Source organism: Mirounga angustirostris, unplaced genomic scaffold (assembly GCF_029215605.1).
Source record: "Mirounga angustirostris isolate CCGP_5_RB_7025 unplaced genomic scaffold, mMirAng1.0.hap1 SCAF_16, whole genome shotgun sequence".
Classification (NCBI taxonomy): domain Eukaryota; kingdom Metazoa; phylum Chordata; class Mammalia; order Carnivora; family Phocidae; genus Mirounga; species Mirounga angustirostris.
Genome location: NW_026991724.1, coordinates 26,938,271 through 26,960,425, shown reverse-complemented (window position 1 = coordinate 26,960,425; position 22,155 = coordinate 26,938,271). Strand labels below are relative to the sequence as shown.

The following is a 22,155-nucleotide window of genomic DNA, read 5'->3' as shown; positions in this document are numbered from 1 at the left end:
CCCCTCGCTGTGGTCTGCGCCAGCTTCCCGAATCAAGCGTGGCCATTGGCTTTGATGACATGCTCCCTGAATTGCACAAAACCTTCCAGGGAGCTGACAGGAGGGCAATCTTGAGTCCAGCAAGATGACCTAATGAGCCTAAAGCTAGAGTCATGATTTAGTATTCAACGGAGACCCTTGTGAGAGTAAAAGGCGCTGTTCAACCTGTCGGGACACACGGCATTAGGCAGGGCCGTCCCCGGCAGGGCAGGCAGGAAGTGGGTCAGGCCGCCTCCGGTCAAGGACGTCACGGGTGCTGCTGAGCGACTCCAGAACCGGACTTGCCCTCCACAGGCATCTGGAACCCCTGTCACTGCCATCCTTACCTGCACCTTCCCAGAATTTATAAGCATCTACAACCAGGATTACCCAACACCTTTTCCAAATAAGTTCTTCCATCTTTATTTTTGTAAAAAAAAAAAAAACAAAACAAAAAAACAAAGTCACCACCAAGCACAGGACAACTCACCAGGCAAGGTCCCGGTTCCCTCTCCCTCCTCCATGGCCCCCGTGCCTCATCAGCAGGGTCAGGGAAGCAGTCAGCATGGTTAGCTTTTCCCCAGGGGAGTATTACAAACAAGGGCTGGGGAGAGGGAGGAAGGCCGGCTGGGTATTTCATCACTGAGAAGTTGCTTCCAACCGACTGTTTGAAATCACTCGCACATTTGGAATGCAGGAAAGGAAGACCATGCCGTCAGATACCATAACACTCTTTCCACAAAGGTCTCAGAGTCCTGAGTTCAAGCCCTGCACTGGGCTCCACGCGGGGCATGGAGCCTACTTACGAAGAAACAAATTGTGTTTTAAGGAATCAGACCGGTTTCGAAAACTTGCTCTGCAGTCCCAGAACAAAGACTAAGATAAATACATGTAGCTTGTTAGGCTTATTCTACGGAGGGTCGGGGGCTGCAGGTCTGGAGTCCTTGTTAGTGCACTTAGTGTTGGTGAGAAGCCTGGGCCCCAGCCTGGGACACTGAAGTCAAAAGACAAAGCAGAGACACTGACAGCCCCGTATCCCCCGTCACCTTCCACTAAATACGGACGATGGGCAGACGGTCTCAGCCACTGGCCTCCTTCCAGCCCCTGTGCGTGCTGACTTGGGCCAAACCAGAGGATGGATCCTGATTCCTTAGGAGTGCTGGGTGAGCCCGAGTCTGACGAGCAGAACAAGTGTAGTCCCTTCCAGGCCGACTCCACAGAGGGCTCAGGCCTCGGGCTCACGGGCCGCCCCACGCTGGGACCCGGCTGCAGCCTTCAGCCCCAAGGTGGGCCATGGCACGGGCGGTCTAGGCGTAGCCCCCAGCCATCTGACTGGTGGCTGCATTGCTGCCCACTCCCCGCCAGGCCTGGAAGCTGAAGAAAGCGCTCACTCCGTAGGCAATCATCACTAAACACGAAAAGAACTGGAAGAGGAAGACACCAGAGCTGAGTCAGTGTGCAGCGTGGCCCTGGGCGGGGTGGGGGGGGCCACAGGGGGAACAGATACGAGCCCCAGACAGCCTCAGACAGGCACACACACACACCCGGAGTAGCGCCCCCCAGTTAACTAGAACAAGCCGCTCTGGTAGCCACGCCAACTCCAATTAGCCACACACTCATTTCCCACGTATTTGTGGGGGTGCCGACGTTACATTCTTGTGGGGGAAACCATGACTAACCACGCAGGCAAGGTAGATCAGACTGACACGGGCTATTGGACAATGTGCTGAGAGTGACCGAGGTGTAGGAACTCCCAGACACACATCAGGGACTTAGTTTTAAAAAGACAACGTTCAGGGCGCCTGGGTGGCTCAGTCGTTAAGCGTCTGCCTTCGGCTCAGGTCATGGTCCCAGGGTCCTGGGATCGAGTCCCACATCGGGCTCCCTGCTCCACGGGAAGCCTGCTTCTCCCTCTCCCACTCCCCCTGCTTCTGTTCCTGCTCTCGCTATCTCTCTCTCTGTCAAATAAATAAATAAAATCTTTAAAAAAAAAAAATTATAAAAAGACAACGTTCAAAAGGTACCCAAGGAATTTTCTGGAATCAGTTCAAAGATGCCCTGCAGCCACATTCTGAAACTGAGGAAACCCACGCCCTGGTCTCGCTCCTGCCCTACCCTGGACTGCGCCTTGGTGTGTTCACCTCTCTGAGCCTCAGTTTCCTTGTCTGTCCAGAGGGGACAGGACTGGTAGTTCCTGTCCCCTCACTGTGGAAATCAGGGGGTCCTGTGAGGAAATGTCTGTGCAGGGCCCATGGACTGAGGCGTGACAGGTGTGGACGAGGGTTACTGGTCTGCCGCTGGCTGCTTGATGTGGATGGAGCCCAAGTTTGGGCTTCCTGAGAGCTATAAATCCCCCCAAATGGTTTCAACCAAAAGGTCTGCATGCACCCTTTTCAAGAACGGTGGGCAGTTTTTAACAGATTCTCCAAGGGGGCACGGGACTCTAAGTCAGTATGGAGCACCTGCTTGCCAGCAAAGTTCAACAATGAACCCAAAACTTCCATTTACCGTCAAAAGTATTTCCCAAGTGTTCCGGTTCCTTGAGGTTTACTGCTAATTATGGAAGACAAAGCTCAGTGTCCCTGAAGCCCCCGAGAAGGAGGTCCCTCGGGGGTGGCAGGTGCTGGCCTCGGACCAGAGAGTGGTAGAAGTCCAGGGGCACAGACTTGGTTTGACCCATTCCCTGCCCCCATCACTGCCAAGAGCGCCCCCGGGGAACCATACTCACAGAGGCCGCCGCACGCTGGTTATAGGGCCGGGTGCCCTTCAGTGACGTCAGCTCGACGGCAGCAGAGCAGGTGATGAAGGCCGTGATGTAGAGAACAGTGGCGCCCACGTTGAATATCATTAACTGGAGGGTAGGGGGAGAGGAGAACAGGCTTAAGACAGCAGACTCTTACATTAAGTGTGGAACCTCTTGGTTCCCCCACACATACCTGGCACACCCCTTTAGTATCCAGAACAGGGGCTGGGGCTCAAGGATGGGGACGGATACTACACTCCTCGGGATGGCAATCCACATGGGGTCAACCCGGAGGCCATCTGAGCGGGGAGCGTAAACACACGTAGGGCTGAGAGGGGAGGGGAAATGATGAGAAGGCCTGAAGTGATCTGGTCAGGGGCGGTGACAGCCCCACAAGGCAAAACCCCATTCCCAATGGTAGGAGACAAAGCCAAGGCCATCTCTGAGAGCACCAGCTAAAGAATTCCAGGGCCACGCTCTTCCATGCAAGCTTGACCCCCTTGGCACTGTAGGTCTTGGTCCTGAGGCTGGCCCTGGGAAGACCTCCCATCCCTCTCTGCCTCCAGGGGGAGCAATCTGTGTCTGCCTTTGGGCCACATCCTAGGCTCAAGGCCGCCACATCAAATGCCAGGGTGAGGACCCAGCAGAATTCTGGGCCACTCTGGCAGAAAGGACCCTCAGCTGACATTCAGGCCCGAGTCCCATTTCCCCAACCGCTTGGCCCCTGGAGCCAGTAAACAGTCTTAGCAGAGACTGCAAACTGGTGGACCTCAGGCACATTTGGTTCAACCTATATAGATTAAAAAAAAAAAAAAATTGCCAACATTCTAAAATGAGATTTCAAATGAAAAGCTGACGATCTCCTATAAAACTTTCAATCTTAAAATATTAAGATTTGGCACCAAGGGGCCCACTCCCACTGAGAGTAGGAGCCGGGCAGAGGTGGTTCCCTATGGAGAGGCGGGTACAGGTTCTCCAGAACCCCTTCTTGACCTATTTCACTCACTCACCTTGCCCAGGCCCCATAGGGGGCTTGTAGCCCCCATCCCAGAAAATGCCAATTTGACAAACCCAATCCAGTCATCTCTAGATGCAGTCAAGCTTCATCTGCTAATAAGCCCAGGAGTCTAAGAGACACTGCCCTGCTATCTTGGCCCAGGAAAGGAGCCTCCTTCCAACAACAGCTGTGGCCGGAGCCCCAGATCTGTGCTCAGAGACACTGAGGTCCCCGCCATCTTGGGAGATTTCTTTCTTCAAAGCTCCTAGGACATGGGGCCAGGGCTGGACCTAGCCAGGAAGTCCGGCCATCCCCTCCTCATCCCAGGATCTTCCCTCCAAGCCCAGCGCCCACCACAAACACTGCCTGGCTCCTGCCAGTGATGTCAAGATCTAACAAACCCGTTCTGTCTTGAGGATGACTCACGTTTCCTCAGTTTAAACAGTCATTGAATTCCAAACAATGCCGCCTAGTCTCGGCCTTGCTTGCCTTACAATCATGTGCCTCTCTTGCCTCACTGCTCACTGAAAAGCCTCAGACCCCAGCTGCAGGAGTTTTCCGGGTCAGAGAAAAAAGCCCAGCAAGCTTTCTGTTATCTGGCCGGGGTACTTCCTATGGCCACTCTCAGCTCTGTGTGCCGAGGAGACTGACCTGGACAAAGCGGAGAGGCTACCCTCTCCTGGGCTGTCGGGGCCTCATCCTGGGTAATTCCTGATAGCTCAGCCCAGCCCCCAGGCTCAGGGCTGCTAGAGTCTGACAGAACTCCTGCAACACAGGTTCAAATCCCAACTGCCCCCCAAACCAGAAAAACACTTTCAAGATTCCAAATGCAGCGGGTTCTCCATTTAAGAGCCCATCATGGGGCGCCTGGGTGGCTCAGTGGTTAAGCGTCTGCCTTTGGCTCAGGTTGTGATCCCAGGGTCCTGGGATCAAGTCCAGCATCGGGTTGCCTGCTCAGCAGGGAGCCTGCTTCTCCCTCTGCCTGCTGCTCGCTCTGCTTGTGCTCTCTCTCTCAAATAAATAAATAAAATCTAAGAAAGAAAAAAAAAAGAGAGCCCCTCACTTCTACTCCCTTCCCTGAAGAAAGCCAAGCCTGTGTCCTCCCTAATTTGTGGCCATCGATCCTCCCTCCCCCACTCAGCTCTGCAGCTGGCTGAGAGCCAACCCCCACCAGCCACTTCTCATGTAGGGAAGGTGGCTCTGTCACAGCTGCTCCCAGAGGCAGAGGGGTCAGCCTGGAAGCAATGCCCCCCCACCCCAACACACACACCGTGCTCCCACTGGGACTCACCACCAGCGGCCAGGGCACCATGTACATTTTCATGTGCAGCTGAAACAGGTAGAGGATGAAGAAGACGATTGTCACCAGCCAGAGGAAGACAGCCACAAACATGACCCAGCCGTAGGCCGGGTACAGGTGGTATGGGGTGTCGGCAATCAGGGCCCACACCAGCAGCCCCAGCACCTGGAGGGATAAGACAGGGCCAGAGTCCCCAGAGCCCCCACCACTCTGGCTGGAGGCCACGGGGCTCCCTCTGCAGGACACACTTCTCCTTTAGTCAAGAAATATTTATTTGGCTCCTACTGCATACCACTGTATACCAAGCCCTTGCCTGGTAACTCTTCCTTTCGGGTCTCAGCTGAAATGTTGCACGCTATGGGACACCTTTCCTGCTCCTCCAGTCTGGGTTCTAGAACCTTCTTTTGTGCCTGCCTGCCCCCCCCCCCCCGGCACCCACCACCCAGGACCAGGATTCTGTTTCCTTCCCCTGACTTTTGAGTTCCCTGAGGGCAGGACAGTGACTGTCTCATCCACAGCTGCATCCAGGCGGCCAGTACACCTCCCATGGAGCCATCCTGGCCTCCTCCACGGCTTTCACCCCTTTCCTTGCTGCCCAAGATCCCCGAGGCTGGGGCATCCTCCCTTCTCCATAAAGGCATGCTTTGGAATCTCTGGAGCTAGGCATGATTCAGCGCTGGCTGCTGAGGCAGGGATGGTCTAGCGGGGGGCTTTGGAGAAAGGCTCCTTTGCTGATAAAGAAGCACAAAGACAACTGTGCCTCTTCTTCCTTGGATGGCATCCAGGCATTGTGGCAGCAAGGCTCCAGGGGACCCTGCCACAGCCAGAAAATGAGCCAACCAGCAGACGGATCACAGAGAAGAGGCTCAGGAGCCAGATCCATCTCTGGCTGCCGGTTCTGGAGACAAAAACTCCCCTGGCCGAAAGCTCCTATACCGGCCCCTGGAGAGCTGGTGCTCACCCTGGAGCACGGCCAGCACCAGGCACCTGCTGCACATGCCCGCCCCAGTGCCCCTGCCAAGGATCAAAGGGATGTTTCCGTACCCATCCCCCTACATGTGCGCAGTCAGGGCAGGAATGATCTTAGCCAGGTGGGCCAGGAGTCCAGAAATCCCTAGGAAAACATTCCTTTCTCCTCCTCCTGCCCCTCCTGCACAAGAGGCCTGGGAAGGGTGTGGTTGGCTTTCTTCCCACTGTGAAGTGGGAGGTGGAGCCCCAGGCCTGGGAGCCAACAGCTGGGCTTCAATCCTGCCCATGCTGTGGGACCCTGGGCAAGCACCTTTCCCTCTCTGTGCAGCTCCCCGGGGGCAATTCCAGTCTCCCCGCCAAAACACAGGTCCCGGGAGGAATCCGAGCTTGGTCACTGCTGTATCTCCAGGGCCCAGCGGTGCCCATATTACCTGCTCAGTACATATGTGCACAGAGCTAACGAGCCTCAGTTTCCTTATCCGTGAAATGGAGGTCAGAAACCTGCCCTGCACAGGAAGCAGGTGTGAAATCGGTGGACGTGCTGCTGGCCCTGCCCCCCTCCACCCAGGGAAAGGTCTCAGCCCATGGTGGGGGGGTTGGGGTGAGAAAGGCATCCACTCCTTCTCTCCAGCAGGGATGCCACCCACATGGCTCCCCGCCGGTCTCAGGGCTGCCCCCTTTGCGCTCCCCGCCACCCACCAGAGACGGCCTGGCAGCGGCCCGTGCGGCCCACTTTGCAGGCGAGGAAGGAGGGACAGGTGGCAGGGCCCTGTGCCTGCAGGAACACAAGCCGGGGGCAGAGCCGGTGAGGACCCAGAGCCGGGGTGTCTCAGCCCAGGACCCCCACCTTTTACCACTCATCCTCAGGACACCCTGCCCGAGACAGACATATCAGGGGGGCCAAGAGCCCCCAGAGCTGGGTGAGGCCACTGCTCTGAAGGAGAACCACCCCCCCAACTCAGCACTTTCCAGGACCCTCCCAGGTGAGAACTGGACTCATCAGGGACAAACAGTCATCTTTCCACTTCAGTCAGAGTCCTTATAAGCCTCCAAGCCAACGTGCTGCCTGTTCCAACCACCAGAAAGGGAAGTTAGAAAAGGCACTGAACTGAAAATCAAGAGAAGACCAATTTGGGTTCACCCTAATGTGCACCTACCAATCAATTATCGTTATGATTACTCCTAGATCTGGCCACAACAACCACTGAACGCCCTCCGGCTCTGTGCCAGGCCTCAGGTAAGCCATGAGGTTCACGGTTTCCCCATGACCCCCTCATCGGTTGGTACTATGTATTTTCCCCATTTTCCAAACACAAGCTCAGAGGGAAATGTGGCTGTAGCCACCCAAGGTCAACCGGGGGGGAAAGAGCAGGGCAGGATTTGAACCCAGACTAGTGAGAGTTACTTAGTGATGTGTGAAAGGCGAGAGGACACCTGAAGCTGTCTCCTGGCTCTGCCCTGCCCTCCAGCCCAGCCCCGGGTCTCCAGATCAGCAAGTGCAGCCTCTGAGAGATGAAGCCGCCAGATAAGCAGCAGGAATTTCTGGGGTTCCTCCTGGCTTTGCCAACCTGGCCCTGTGCCCCGGGAGCTGCCTCGGTTTCTGCCCTCAAACAAGGAAAGGTCCACTCATCCCCTCGGAACCAGATAGACTGGTTTTTCCCGTCCACTCTCCCCCAGCCCCAAGAATCTGAACGGAGCACCCCAGCCTAGGGCCCCAGGGAGACCCCGCTCAGGACAGGGCGGTCCCACATACACTGACCCCTCGGCTAGCCTGAGCGGCCTCCTCTCCCTCCGGCTGTGGACCCGTCCTCTAGCCAGAAGAAGGGGCCAGAGGACTTGTCCTGTGGTCCACTGTGCAAGAGTAAACCCCACTTGGGGTGCCTGGGTAGCTCAGTTGGTTAAGCAACTGCCTTCGGCTCAGGTCATGATCCTGGAGTCCCGGGATCGAGTCCCGCATCGGGCTCCCTGCTCAGCAGGGAGTCTGCTTCTCCCTCTGACCCTCCCCCCTCTCATGTGCTCTCTCTCTCTCTCATTCTCGCTCTCTCAAATAAATAAATAAAATCTTAAAAAAAAAAAAAAAGAGTAAACCCCACTTTCCAGAGAGAGGGGGACAGCAGGAGGTAGCCGAGGGTGGAGAGCAGAAGAAGGCCACCTGTCTCCAGGGCCTGGCCCAGGCTCCTCGGTCCAGGACAGTCGCCTTGCAGCTCAGATGCCCCTCTCTGGGATCATTCATTCAACAAGTATCTACCGGACACGTACTGCCTTGTGAGCCAAACAGACAAACAGCCCTGCTCTCCCATTGTTCCCTCTCTACTGAGGGGACCCAGATAAAAGCCCAATGCATTGGTGAATGCAAGCGAGCCACCGGGTAAGTGCTATGGGAAAAATGCAGCTGAGAAGAGACAGGCAGTGGGGTCATTTGCAATTTCAGGTAAGAGGCCAAGAAGGATCTCACTGGGAAGGCGACCTGTGAGCAGCCGGAACAGCAAGGACTGAGGCCAGGAGAGAGGCACAGAACGGATTCTCCTTCAGAGCCTCCAGAAGAAACCAACTATGCCAACATCTTGTGAACTTCTAGCCTCCAGGACTGTGAGACAGTAACTTTCTACGTAGAGTCTGAAGCCTCCCAGTTTATGGTGTTTTCGTTATAGCAGCCCCGGGAAACCAATACATCTTAGCTACTCTTTGACAGCAGATGGATGTCCTGATCTGACTGTGATCCCGCCATCAGTTTTGATGGAAGGCTGGCCCACTAACTCCCTGGGTCAGGCTCTGGCCCTGCCAACTTACCAGCTACGTGACCTGGGCCAAGTCGCTGAACCTCTCTGTGCTTTAGTGTCCTCATCTTCAAAATGTGCCTACCTCAGGGGGTAGTTCTGAGATGAAAGTAATATACAGGGACGCCTGGGTGGCTCAGTTGGTTAAGTGGCTGCCTTCAGCTCAGGTCATGATCCCAGGGTCCTGGGATCGAGTCCCACATCAGGCTCCTTGCTCAGCAAGGAACCTGTTTCTCCCTCTGCCACTGCCCTCCCTCTGCTTATGCGCACGCTCTCTCTCTGACAAATAAAAAATCTTAAAAAAAACTTAAAAAAAAAAAGGTAATATACCTAAGGGACTTAGATAAACGCATTCTACTGTCATTATCAACCTGAGAGGCTGGAATGTGGGTTTTCCAATCCATTCTCTGCCCACGTTCCTAAGGTGGTAGCAGTAATTCTGTGCGCAGTTCCTAGGGGTACGAGGCCTCATTGAGATAAAGAATATTATCTAAACTTAAGCACCAGGCTCGGTGCCTGGCAGCTAAAGGCCCCATGCCATTGTGGGCCCCACCTGTCTTTCAGATAAGGCAGCCAGGCTTATCTGAAGGGAGGCCCCAGAAGGGCAGCCCCGCTGGGACCAACCCAGCCCAAGACCGCCTCCTGGAAGGGCACTCCCTCTGTTCCTCACAGGCTGAGGGGCTCTGGGGAGAAGCCCTCATCCTCAGACCTCAGTCTTCCCCTCAGTACAATGCGAGCAGGGAGGTTTCACTTAGCGCTCTCCAAGCCTCCCTTCAATCTGGGCCTGACACTCCTCAATTGCACACCTTCCCCAGGGGGGCCCAGAACCCTCTCCCCCTGGTACGGGAGGGACTCCACCAGCCCCAGCACTAAGCTAAGTCTTCTCCCGCCCAAAGACAGTCACTCTTCTAATCCCTCTCCACTTCCTGGGCTGGGTCAGACCCTTGTGGATTTGCTGTGTGACCTTGGGAGAGTCTCCCAAACTTTCTGGTCTGTTTCTTCATCTGACATGTGAGAGGGGTGGGCAGGTACACCCATCCTGGTCACCTCACAGGCATGTCACTGCAAGTAAAATGCCGTGAAGAAAAAGTCAATAGCTGTAAGTGGTCAGGTGTGGTATGAGGGCTGCTGGGCTCTGGGGAGGGAGATGGGTGGGGGGGCGAACCTCCCAGAGTGGGGAGCCTCCAGGAGGGGCAGCACCTCAGAGCCTGGAGGCTGACACTGGGGACTCAAACTCAGCAAGGCAGGCAGGTCACAGAAATGGCCAAGGAGGGCCGGGGCGGGGGGGGACTGCAGAGCTGAGAGCAGCCTGCTGGCATGGGGGCGGGGGGGAGGGGAATGATGCCTGGGGTAACCAAGACTTCCAATTTTCCAAGAGACACTAGAAATCTGAATTTGTATGTGAAATCTTCAGCTTTTTAAATGTTGGCAATGAACCCAAAGGTTGCGGAGACAATGTGAGGATGGGGCCCATCCAAAAGCCTCCAGAACTCCCTTCTCCCCACTGCACTTTCCAGGAAACTGAGGCCCAGGGGCGACATGAACCCTTCTGGGGTTCCCCCTCACAGGGACACATCTGGGCAGCTGAGGACACTCTGAACTTGGCCTGGCCAGGCCCAGCCTCCACCCCCGCCCTGGCCCTTCTCCTGACAGTGAAAGGGACTTTATGGGGACAAAAAGCCACCCATTGTGTCAGAGGAGACAAAGGCGCAGGGGACAGAGGCTCCGGGGCGCCTGAACTGGCCACAACAAATCCATACACCACCCCCTCCCTGTGCAGAGGCGGCGGGCTGGGGAGGGGGGGACAGAGGGAAGGCTCCCTGGAATCCCCGCACTGTAAACCCCGGGCACTCAGGAGTCCTGGGGGCCGCCTCCCAGCTCCACCACCGGCGGCCACAGGTTTCACGCCTCTCAGCCTCCCTTTCACTGCAAAGCCATCATTTGGTCATTGAACAAAGTCTCCTGAGGGCCCGCTGTGTGCCCGGCGCCCTTACAGACCCTGGGGGTGAAGCAGGGAGCCCGCAGCCAAGTCCCCCCGCCCCCGCACACACGCACGCACGCACCTCCCGGCCTGGGCTGTTGCAGAGAAGGTGGTGAGGATGGAAATGCTGGCTCAGGGCCTGGTTCACCTGCTGGCTTTCCAAATGCGGCCTGTCACATTACTTGCTATTCCTCAGTCTTGAGTCTCGGAACTGCGGTTTTTAAGCCCTAGAGATGGAAGCGATTTCTGCACACCTACCCCAGCAGCCCCCAGAGCCCCCCTAGCGAGGACCTCCGGTGCATGTGGGCACGCTGCATGTGGAGGGGCCCACTGCTACCGTGGTGACTTTCAGAGTTTTAGAAAAATCTTCCCAACATTAAGCTCAGACTGCCTCCTGCATATCCCCATGCCAGTTCCCAATCCCTGCACTGTGGCCCGGGGGGATGGAGCTGCCCAGAGGGGAGGAAGGGTTTCCCTGTGGAAGGGTCTCCACATTACAGGAGGTGGGGACACTCTCCTGAGGACCTGAGCAGAGAAGGGCCAGGGCAGACCTCCAACCCCTGGGCAGAGGGGATGACAGAAGCTTCTGTTCTTAGCAACCCCCAGGGAGGGGCAGTGGGGTTGGCCCTCCAGAAAGATCTGGCTGTTGACGCACATGGAACTTCATCAAACTTGGGAGGTCTGGCGTCCACCCTGGGAACAGGGTGATGGGGGAGCCGGAAGTGAAGCTCTTCCTTACTCCCTGGACTTCCTTCTTCAGACACCGGCTCTAGTTCTGATCCTGGCAGTCATGACGAGGGTGACCTTGAGCAAACCCTGCCCCATCTCAACTTCAAGGAGGGACAGGTGACCTCATCTGGCTAACCTCACAGAGGGCAGCAGATGACCTGTCTGCCCACCCCCACCCCCAAATTAAAGCTGGAACAGCCTAGTACAGGCCCAGGTCAGTTGCCCAGCAGCTCATATGCTGAGTCCTGCCTAACCTTTAGCCCTTGTCTCCTTGTCCTGACTGTCCCCATGTGTGAGCTCCTGGGGTGCCACCCTGGCCTCTCCCTCTTGGGCAAACAGGACAGGCCAACCCAGACCAACAGCAAAGGGCCTGTTAATATCCAGGGCCGAGCTCACTGGGCTGCCAAGAAAACCAGCTCACCCCTCCCTGCCCACCAGGCAGGTTCCCAGTGGCCATGGGGACCAGGGCAGCACCCCTCTGGCTCCCCGAGACCACTGATGAGCAGGAAATCAGGGCCTGGGCCTCACTGAATTCCACCACCAACCACTCACCGGCGGTCAAGGGGTGACCGCCACCTGACCCTGTCACACATACAGAAGCAGCAACCATCCACCATCCACCATACGTGGACAGCTCTGCAGCCTCTTTCCATGTACACCCGGTTAAGAAAACCACCTAAGGTCACCCAGCCCGTAACATTGAACTCAAGGCTATGCTTGCTGCCGTGTGTTCATGGGAGGGTGTCTTCCCCAAACGGGTCCTGAGGGGCCTTCAAGGGCCACCTTCACAGTTTTTGTCACAAGCACAAACTACCTGTACTACATTTTTGCTCTGTCTTTTCATGTATTTGAAAGATTTTTCAATAAGTTGTATCATTTATTTTTAAAATACGTAATCTGGGGGCGTCTGGATGGCTCAGTTTGGTTAAGCGACTGCCTTCGGCTCAGGTCATGATCCTGGAGTCCCTGGATCGAGTCCCGTGTCGGGCTCCCTGCTCGGCAGGGAGTCTGCTTCTCCCTCTGACCCTCCCCCCTCTCATGTACTCGCTCTCTCTCATTCTCTCTCTCTCAAATAAATAAATAAAATCTTTAAAAAAATTTAAAAAATTAAAAAATAAAAATAAAATACGTAATCTGTATGACATGGTGGGTAACAAAATGGGTGTTTTTAGCATGTCTCCCTCCTCTCCTAATACTCAGTTTCTTCCCCAGGGGCAACCAAGAGGGGTTTCTTAGGTCTCTCTTCAGAGACTGCACACGCGCACACACACACTTTAAACAGGTGTTGTCTCTATTTAGTCTCTCTGTATTTCTCCCATACACGATAGTATTCTACACACACAGTTTTGCACCTTGCCTCTTCCACTGAACCATACAGCCTGGAGACTGTCCATCATTACATAGAGAGCTGCCTTCCTGTCTTCTGGGAGGGGTAAGTCATTATCTTTTTACGAACTGCATGATATGCCACTGTACAAATGTACCGTAATTTACTGTAACAGTGCGTGTCAACTGTTTCAATTAAAAAATAAATAAGGGGGGGGCGCCTGGGTGGCTCAGTCAGTTGGGTGTCTGCCTTCGCCTCGGGTTATAATCCCGGCGTCCTGGTATTGAGCCCTGTGTCGGGCTCCCTGCTCGGTGGGGAGCCTGCTTCTCCCTCTCCCTCTGCCTGCCTACTTGTGATCTCTCTCTCTCCCTCTGTCAAATAAATAAATAAAACCTTTAAAATACATACATACATACATAACTAAGTAAGGAATGCCTGGGTGGCTCAGTCGGTTAAGCATCTGCCTTTGGCTCAGGTCATGGTCCCAGGGTCCTGGGATTGAGCCCAGCATTGGGCTCCTTGCTCACTGGGGAGCCTGCTTCTCCCTCTGCCTGCCACTCCCCCAGCTTGTATGCTCTTTCTCTCTGACAAATAAATAAATATTTAAAAATAAATAAGGGGCGCCTGGGTGGCTCAGTTGGTTAAGCGACTGCCTTCGGCTCAGGTCATGATCCTGGAGTCCCGGGATCGAGTCCTGCATCGGGCTCCCTGCTCAGCGTGGAGTCTGCTTCTCCCTCTGACCCTCCTCCCTCTCATGCTCTCTGTCTCTCATCCTCTGTCTCTCAAATAAATAAATAAAAAAAATCTTTAAAAATAAATAAATAAAATGCTGATGGGAAATTAAAAAACAACAGAAGTCTGTGTGGCATAAAAAAACACTATGAGCAAAGTCAAAAACAACACTAGGAAAAAAATATCTGCCAATCATCTGGCGGTCCTAGCAAATGGTAAGAGACTTAGGATGCCGCAGAATGGAGAAAGAGGACAGACAGACAGCGAGATACAAACAACTCTTCAACAACGTGTTTTTCCAAGGCCAACCTCATTCATAAGGGAACTACAAAACACTACTATCCCGAGCAATGGGAGGGGCACAGACCCAGGTGTTGATTCACCATGCTGGTGACCCGTCTGGAGGGCATTTGGCAAGCTCTACCAAAATCACACACACACACACCCAGAGCCAGCAGTCCCATTTCTGGAAATGTACTGCACAGATGCGCTCAGTGGCTCGTGTGGGCTCATTCACTGCAACAGGGTGTGCAACAGCAAGAGTGGGAACCCCAGGTGTCTGTCCACAAAGGGATGGGCTACACAAGTCCCACGGCAACCACACAATGGAACACTGCGAAGCCCTAAGACAGAAGTGACCACACTCCATACACGGAGACAAGACCACCAAGACACATTTTTACATGAAAAAGGAGCAGGTACAGAAGGATGTGGATGGAGGGGCGCCTGGGTGGCTCAGTCGTTAAGCGTCTGCCTTCGGCTCAGGTCATGATCCCAGGGTCCTGGGATCGAGCCCCGCACCGGGCTCCTTGCTCAGCGGGAAGCCTGCTTCTCCCTCTCCCACTCCCCCTGCTTGGGTTCCCTCTCTTGCTGTGTCTCTGTCAAATAAATAAATAAAATCTTAAAAAAAAAAAAAAAGAAAAAAAGAAGGATGTGGATGGAAAGAGTGCATCCCTTGGGTAAAGTGGGGAGAGATGGGACTCTCCAGCCACATGTGCGTTTCTCTCCTTAAGAGTCTAAAATGGGGGGCGCCTGGGTGGCTCAGTTGTTAAGCGTCTGCCTTCGGCTCAGGTCATGATCCCAGGGTCCTGGGATCGAGCCCCGCATCGGTGCTCCCTGCTCGGCGGGAAGCCTGCTTCTCCCTCTCCCACTCCCCCTGCCTGTGTTCCCTCTCTCACTGTGTCTCTCTCTTTCAAAAAAATAAATAAAATCTTAAAAAAAAAAGAGAGAGTCTAAAATGGAACCTGGGAAACCAGAGCGGTGGGCACGGGTGGGGGCGACTCTAACCGGAAGGGACAGAGATTTTGTCAGCCTGCCCTTTCCCAGCCTATTTTATTCTGAACCATAGTAAATATATTACCTATTAACGAAATTCAGAACAGGAAGGATTAGAGAGAGAAACACCCAGCGAAGTGCCTACCGTCAAGGGAAAAGCACAGCGGGGCACATGCACAGAGTGTTCCCATCTGTGGTTTTTAAGTGAGGACAGGGGTCACGTGCAGAAAAATGCTTAAGACTCAGTGTGGAATGCTGCCTTCTTGCAGGCGGCTGCCTCGGGGGACTGGTCAGGGACTGGTCAGGGAGGAGAGAGATGACACTTGCATCAATCACCCTTTGTATTGTTGGACTGTTTTGCTGTGTGCCTGTGAATTTTCTCAAGTGATAGAACCATTTTTTTAAGTGGGCCCATCAGTAGAGAAAGGGCTACACAAAAGGGGACGACAGCGACAGTCGGGCATGCCCTGAAATGGTTAACAGGGAGGGACACAGATATGTGTAACAGAAGAGATCTCAGGTGCCTTGGGTGTAAGAAAAGCCACTTGCTGAACAAAGGAGAGGGAATAAAATCATCCCCGTTTTTTACAATGCACAGGAAAAAGAACTGGCAACTCCCAACAGGGGTCCCCTTGGGGAGAGGGACAAGCCATCCAAGAATAACTTTGGCCTTATCTGTAAAAGGTTTTCATTTTTTTTTTTTAAGATTTTATTTATTTATTTGAGAGAGAGAATGAGATAGAGCATGAGACGGAGGAGGGTCAGAGGGAGAAGCAGACTCCCTGCTGAGCAGGGAGCCCGATGTGGGACTCGATCCCAGGACTCCAGGATCATGACCTGAGCCGAAGGCAGTCGCTTAACCAACTGAGCCACCCAGGCGCCCAAGGTTTTCATTTTTTAAGGAGAATGTATTCACATATTTATTCCAAACACTCAACTCCCTCCTGGCCACAACCAGTGGGGCGTGTGGGTGGAGCTAACAAGACAAAGCACTGGTTTCCTCTGGGCACAGGTGGCGGCCGGGGAGCTTGCAGGGCCTAAGGAATGCCCTGGGAGGCCCCAGTACCGCACTTCCAATGGGGCTGAGCTCTGCTCATACCTTGGGGACCCCAACAACCTCTCCAGGGGAGTCTCTTCCTGGAGGACAGAGGTGACTTGTAGACCTTGCCCTAACCACCACCAGGAGAGGAATGACACGCTTGCTGAGGCTGGGGAAAGAGTCAGGATCACCGCAAGGAAAAGCTTTCTAATACTCCCAAATGTACAAGGATGGTGCAGGCAGCCTTGAGAGAGAGTGAGCTCCCCGACCCTGGAAACATGCAAGCTCGAGGGACCTCTGGGAGCAAGCAGAGCAAGCAAGAGAACCCTAGGATTCTATGGCTCTGTGAATCCCAACTGTCCATTCCAACACATGCTGCACTAAGCCCTTTACAGCACCATCTTCCATATTCCTCACTATCCCACCATCACTATTTTACCAACAAGGAAACAGAAGCTCTAGGATATTAGGGAAGGTACAATATCACATAGCCAGGAAGAGGCAGCCAGGACTTAAACCCAAGGCTCTCTGCTTTCAGGCCAGTGCTCCCACCAATACTTCCTGCATCACCCACAAATCACTGTGATCTAGCGGTGGGTGAAGCTTCTGTTATCTGTTTATTCACCTGCAAAATGGGAATTGTGTGACCACCCCCAATCCCAGGAGGTCCGGCAAAAAGGAAGGATAGAGGCTGCCAAACAATGATGGCCCGAGTGCCACAGACCATTTATATGGGCTCCTACACCTGTGGCCTCGGGGCTGCCTTCTGACTGCAGGGCTTTTAGGCAAGCTATTCTGAGGTTCATCTGTTCGGAACCTCCTTCTTACTACTCCCTTCCTTGTAACTAAACCCTTCGGAGCCCACTTCTGTCAGGAAGCCTTCCCTAGTGGCCCTGGCTCCTGATGAGTCTCCCTTCCCTTTCCCCTCCAAAGCACCCGTAAGAACCTGGACTCCCTACCAACAAAACAAAACAGGAAGCATAGCTAGAGCCAGGCTTTGGATCTGAGTGCAAATTCTGACTGCCACTCTACCCCATGTGACCTTATACAAGCATCAAAACCTCCAGATTTTTATGACCAAAAGAGTTGTCTCCAGATCAAACTTGCCTGCTTGCTTTTTAGATACTATCTGCATAAATTCATCGTTTCCCTTTTTGCCTATGATGCTAGGAAACTCAACAAAGAATCGAAGGGCTTAACCTTGCTATAGATTCCGGGTACAATGATCTCTTTCTGGCTCTCCTTAAGTCAATCCTTCCCCCCTCCTATGCACACACCACCATCTTTTAGAAATATATGACTTTAACTCCTGTTGTACGTAGCTAAATATCACATTCCATCTAATGTTCTTTCTGGAACCAGATGGGGTGTGTGTGGGGGGAGATGATAAATCAGTGAACACCGAAGTTGGTTCTTCAGGACACATTTAATACCAGACAAAGAACACATCTCTTTCCCAAGAAGCTGGGGCCTTCTGCCCACCCCACCTCCCTCCTCCCACCACATCTAGAACTCTTCACCAAATCCTTTGGGAAATAAAGAATTAGCTTTCAGCTTCCCATTTACTGCCTCTTCCATGCACCCTTCCCTGATCCCTTTGCAGAAAGCTCATCCTCTGGGTACCTCCCTCAGACCAAGAGCCCTTGGAGAGTAGGTGCTGGGCCTTTAGGGGGTTGGGAGGGATGACCACTCTATCACTCCCTCAAAAGCACCACACGCTATGCCCTGTGGGAGCACAGCTGAGTGTGGTAATTAAGAGCATGGGCCAGAAAAGTCAGACCACCCAGGGCTTAGATCCCAGATCTTGGGCAAAGAACTGACCTCTGAGTCTCGGTTTCCTCACCTATAAAATCGGGAGAACAGAGAAAGCCCTTGCCAAAGAACCCGGAGCCTAGTTCGCACCTGACTGCTAAGAGTTTTTATGGCTTCCTAGCAGACGGTGGTGCCTGTTGGGGTAAAGCCCCCTATGGACCCAGGAAGCTGTGTACTGGAACTGTCTGTGGCCAGAGAAACAGCTCAGGAAGCAGCTTCTCCCACAGGTAGGATGGTTAAGGCACCAAAAGGGGCAGGTCTTCAGAACTTTGATGGGAGACCCTCATCCCCCCACCTCCAGCCCCTAAAGCACTGCAGGGGAGTGGCAAAGGAAGGCCACCCCACTCACACCCAGTACCTCACTCAGTGTCTGGAAACCTAAGTGCCAAGCAAAGCCTTCTGGCAAGTCCTACACCCTGGGCAGAGCCCGGGGTTGATATCTGTGCAATGGGACCCAGATATTCAGGATTGGGCTGCTGGGCCCACAGGGACCCCCAAATCAGAAGCAGCAGCCTCCTCCAGAGGGATCTACGCAGGTCCCAGCAGGCACAGCAGGGCCCCCTTACTCTCAACTCCAGTTCTCATTGTTCAAATGCAAAAGCCAGTGCTCAGGTCCCATTAACCAAGAGCTAAGCCTAAGCTCCACCCCACCGCCCCCCGCAGAGCCCAGCCAAGGTCTCTCCACTGTTGCAAAACCCCCAGGCTGCCAAAATAACAAGATCCCCATCTCTCCCCAGGGCACTTAGCGCCCTCAGCTTCAACCACCTGATCCCCCCAACTTCCTTTCCACTCGCCCATCCCCAAGCCCTGGCTCACACAATACCCCCCCCCAAAACCCTGAACACCCTTTCCCTTCCTCTGCCAGAGTTCAGTGAAGTCAAAAGCTCCCTCTCCTCCACGAACCTCCCTGGACTTCAAGCTCAACCCCCTCTCCTCTGCCCTTTCAGCCCAGGGCCTGAGGATCCCTTCCCACTCCCGTGCCTTCCCCACCGTCCTGGAGCCCAGCACAGCAGCACCGCTCCGGACAGGGGCAAACCTACCTGCAGATTTAAATCAGGCCCCCACCGAACCCCTTACCCACCCCGGGAATCTCCAAAACAACTCTGGGAGATTATTACAAATGTAGATTCTGGGCTGCACTTCCTGAGATTCAAGTAACAATTCCACATTTTTTCCGGGGGTGGGGATCAAGAATCTACATTTTAAACAAACTCCTCCAAGAGAGTCTGAGGCTAGGGTGGGGGTGGGGGGACCCCCAGAGAGATTTGTGAAATCCTGAAACCAGAGCTACGACTAACCCAGGGGGAGGCAGGCGCTCACGGGCGGTGGGGGGTCTCAGACCACCCACCCTTCCAGCCTGGCAGTCAAGCCAGGATCAGGGAGGAGGGGGGCGGGCGGAGATGCCCTAAAAGAAAATGGATCCTGGCCCACCTCCAGTTCCATCTTAGTCCTCTGGGCCCTCAGTTCCTGGGGGAAGCCTCCCACAGGGGCAGCCACCCAGCTTCCTGACCCACCAGAGAGTACTGTGGGAAGAAAGCGAACACCGCCAGGCCTGAAACTGGTGTGTGGGGAGAGGGGTGTTCCGATCGGTTCGACTCTGCTGGGGTCTTCTGCACCAGGGTCTGGGAGGCACCGGAGCCTTGTCTCTGGCTTCCCACAAACCCCTCCCGCCTGCGCTGGGCGCGGTACCTCAGCCCCGCGGGGCCGGCCAAACCGGCTGGAACCCGGTGGGGCACCCAGTGGAAGGCAGAAAAGCCCGGTCCCTGCGCGGGAGCCCAGAGGGCCGCGCCTAAATGCATGCGCCGGAACGGAGGCGCCCTCTCGCTTAGAAAAGGGGCTTTCTGGGGCTCGGCCACGCGGAGCCGCTCCGAGTGGACTTTGCTTCACTCAGGCTGGGTGTCCTGGAAGGCTGGGGATATTGTCCTGGCAGAGAGAGACAGAGGCTGAGACAGAGAGGCTCAGAGAGCGAATTGTGCGCCGTGACTGTGCGTCTGTGAGCGCTCCTTGGGCTGGTCTCCAGTGACCACCTCGGGGGATGATGGGGCGTGCGAGAGTGGGCACCCTGAACACGGGTGCTCGCAGGGACGGCAACGGGGACGTCTCGAGGTGAGAGCGCTCCAGGGTGGTCTCGGGGGCGTACGTCCTGGAGGCGCCCCGGGGGCAGGCGCGGCGGAGCCTCAGGTGAGGGTGTACTGGGAGCAAACGAGGCAGCCCCGAGCCCTCCCGGCCCGGCCGTCCCCCACCCCGACCCCGCGGCCCCGCGCGCTCACCAGCTGCAGCAGCATGAGCGCACCGAGGCTGGAGCGCACGAAGCCCAGGTCCGGGCGCAGCGCGGACACCGAGGCGCCGGCGCCCTGCGCGGGGCTGCTGGTCCGCGTGCTCACTTTCGACGGGAACTCGGCCATGGCGGTTCCGCTCGCCTCCCGACGTCGCTCCGGCCGCCGCCGCCGCCGCCCCTCCCGCGGTGGGTGCCGGCTGCCGAGCCGCTCCTCCCCGGGGGCTCCGGCTCCCGCGGCGGCTCCCGGCGCAACGCGCGGCGTCGGGGCGGAGAGCCGCCTGCCGCCAGGTGCGGCCGAGCCGCGGCCCCGCCCCTCCGCGGGCCCCGCCCCTTTAACTCTCCGCTCTCGGCCGGCCGGGTCCCCCCCTCCAGCCGTTCGTGGCCGCGTCCACTTTCCAGACGGGGAAACTGAGGCCAAGGTCAGTGAGATGGCTCCGTCACAACTAGCCTGGAGAGCCGCGCTTTTCTCTCGTAGGCAAAGCCACCTCCTGGGACTCTCCTCAGCGTCGCCGCGGCGTTCACCGCTGCTCCGCGCCCTGCCAGCCGGTCACTTCCAAGCCCGAGGTGAACGCGGCTGCAGTACTCCGAGGCCTCCCCCGGAGGCCTCTGGGGCGCCTCTCTGAAGTTTCTCCTTACAGCGCGATCCGCTTTTCTGTGCAGCGACTCCTCAGGAGTCCCGGGAGACCGACCGAGCACCCGGGAGGTGAGGGTCTGAATCAGCTGAGGCTGCTCGTGACTCAGTTTATGTGGTCTTCACTTCTGGACATACTAAGCATTAACTTAGAAGATCATGGAGCCTCAGTTTCCAAGTCTGTAATATGGAGAGATGAAGGACCTCACCTCACAGAAGCTCCTGGCACACCGTGGCGAGGGCGTGCATGGGGGGCACTCACAAGGTGGGAGATGATGTTGGAGTTACGGTTTCATTACTCCACCTGCACCCTGAAACATGCGCGCACGCGCGCGGACACACACACACACACACACACACACACACACACACACCCCTTCAGGCCGTAAAGGCTTGCACAGTTTATTTATCAACCAGTGTTTGCAGAACCTCTACCATATGTCAGGCCGTATCCCAGTCCCTGGGGAAACAGCAGGTACAAGCTAGGCAACGCTTCTCGGATCCTACTTTCTACTGAGAGTGATAAGTGCTAGACTGGGAGTAAAAAACCACCTCAGTGACAAATGCTGTGACTAAAATAAAAGAGAGATGTGACAGAGATGGCCAGGACGCAATTTTTAGATAAACTGGTCAGAGAAGACCTCTCGGAGAGGTGACATTTATGCAGAGAGCTGAATCATCAGTAGGGTCAGCCTTGGGAAGAACTTAGTAAGTGCAAAGGCCCTGGGGCTGTAGGAAGCTAGACAGTTTGAAGAACAGAAAGATCCTTGGTGGGACTGGGGCAACATGAGCAAGGGGGGAGATTCAACAGGTAGGCAGACCAGGTCCCATAGGACTATTTAGATGATCTTATTAGTTTCCTGTGGCTGCCACTGACCGTGGTGTCTTAAAAAACAAAACAAAACAGAAATGTATTCTAGTGGTCAGAAATCTGAAATCAGTTACAGTGAGCCAAAATCAAGGTGTCAGCAGGGCCGGTCTTCCTCTGAAGGCTCTAGAGGAGAATCTGTTTCTCTTCCAGTTCCTGATGGTGGCTGCCGGCAGTCCTTGACCTGTGACCTAATCTCCCTAATCTCTGCCTCAAGTATCACAGTGCCTCCTCCTCTTCTGTATGGATCAAATGTCTCTTGGCCCCTCTTGTAAAGACACCTGTGATTGGATTAAGGTCCACCCAGGCAATCCAGGCTCACCTCCCACCTCAAGAACCTTAATTTAGGGATGCCTGGGTGGCTCAGTTGGTTAAGCGTCTGCCTTTGGCTCAGGTCATGATGCCAGGGTCCTGGGGTCGAGTCCAGCATTGGGCTCCTTGCTGAGCAAGAAGCCTGCCACTCCTGCTGCTTCTGCTTTCTCTCTCTCTCTAATAAATAAATAAAATCTTAAGAAAAAAAAGAAGAACCTTAATTTAATCTGCAAAGACCCTTTTTTCTTTATAAAGTAAAATATACAGATTCCGGGGATAGGGTTTGATATCTTTGGATGGTTATTATTCTGCCTACTCAGTAATGGAGGGGAGAGGTTAACATTTTATTCTAAGGCCTGGTGGGTTT

The 22,155-nt window shown here is 54.8% G+C and overlaps 1 protein-coding gene across 1 annotated transcript; it reads right to left on the bottom strand.

Annotated features, from left to right (window-relative positions):
* Positions 1 to 153: 153 nt before the first annotated feature.
* Positions 154 to 20,221, bottom strand: PLLP (plasmolipin). Its single transcript, XM_045891065.3, has 4 exons — positions 19,970 to 20,221; positions 5,050 to 5,223; positions 2,747 to 2,869; positions 154 to 1,442 (listed from the first exon to the last, which is right to left on the bottom strand). Exons 1-4 carry the CDS (start codon positions 20,102 to 20,104, stop codon positions 1,326 to 1,328), a joined length of 549 nt encoding a protein of 182 aa, XP_045747021.1. The 5' UTR covers positions 20,105 to 20,221; the 3' UTR covers positions 154 to 1,325.
* Between the last annotated feature and the right edge of the window lie 1,934 nt (positions 20,222 to 22,155).

What these genes read in the sequence shown, in the direction of transcription:
- PLLP (XM_045891065.3), bottom strand. Translation starts at nt 20,104, where the DNA reads ATGGCCGAGTTCCCGTCGAAAGTGAGCACGCGGACCAGCAGCCCCGCG. An exon ending in TGGTGCCCTGGCCGCTGGTG is followed by an intron (nt 2,870 to 5,049) that starts GTGAGTCCCAGT and finishes CCTACCCTCCAG; the next exon opens with TTAATGATATTCAACGTGGG. An exon ending in ACCAGCGTGCGGCGGCCTCT is followed by an intron (nt 1,443 to 2,746) that starts GTGAGTATGGTT and finishes TTCCTCTTCCAG; the next exon opens with TTCTTTTCGTGTTTAGTGAT.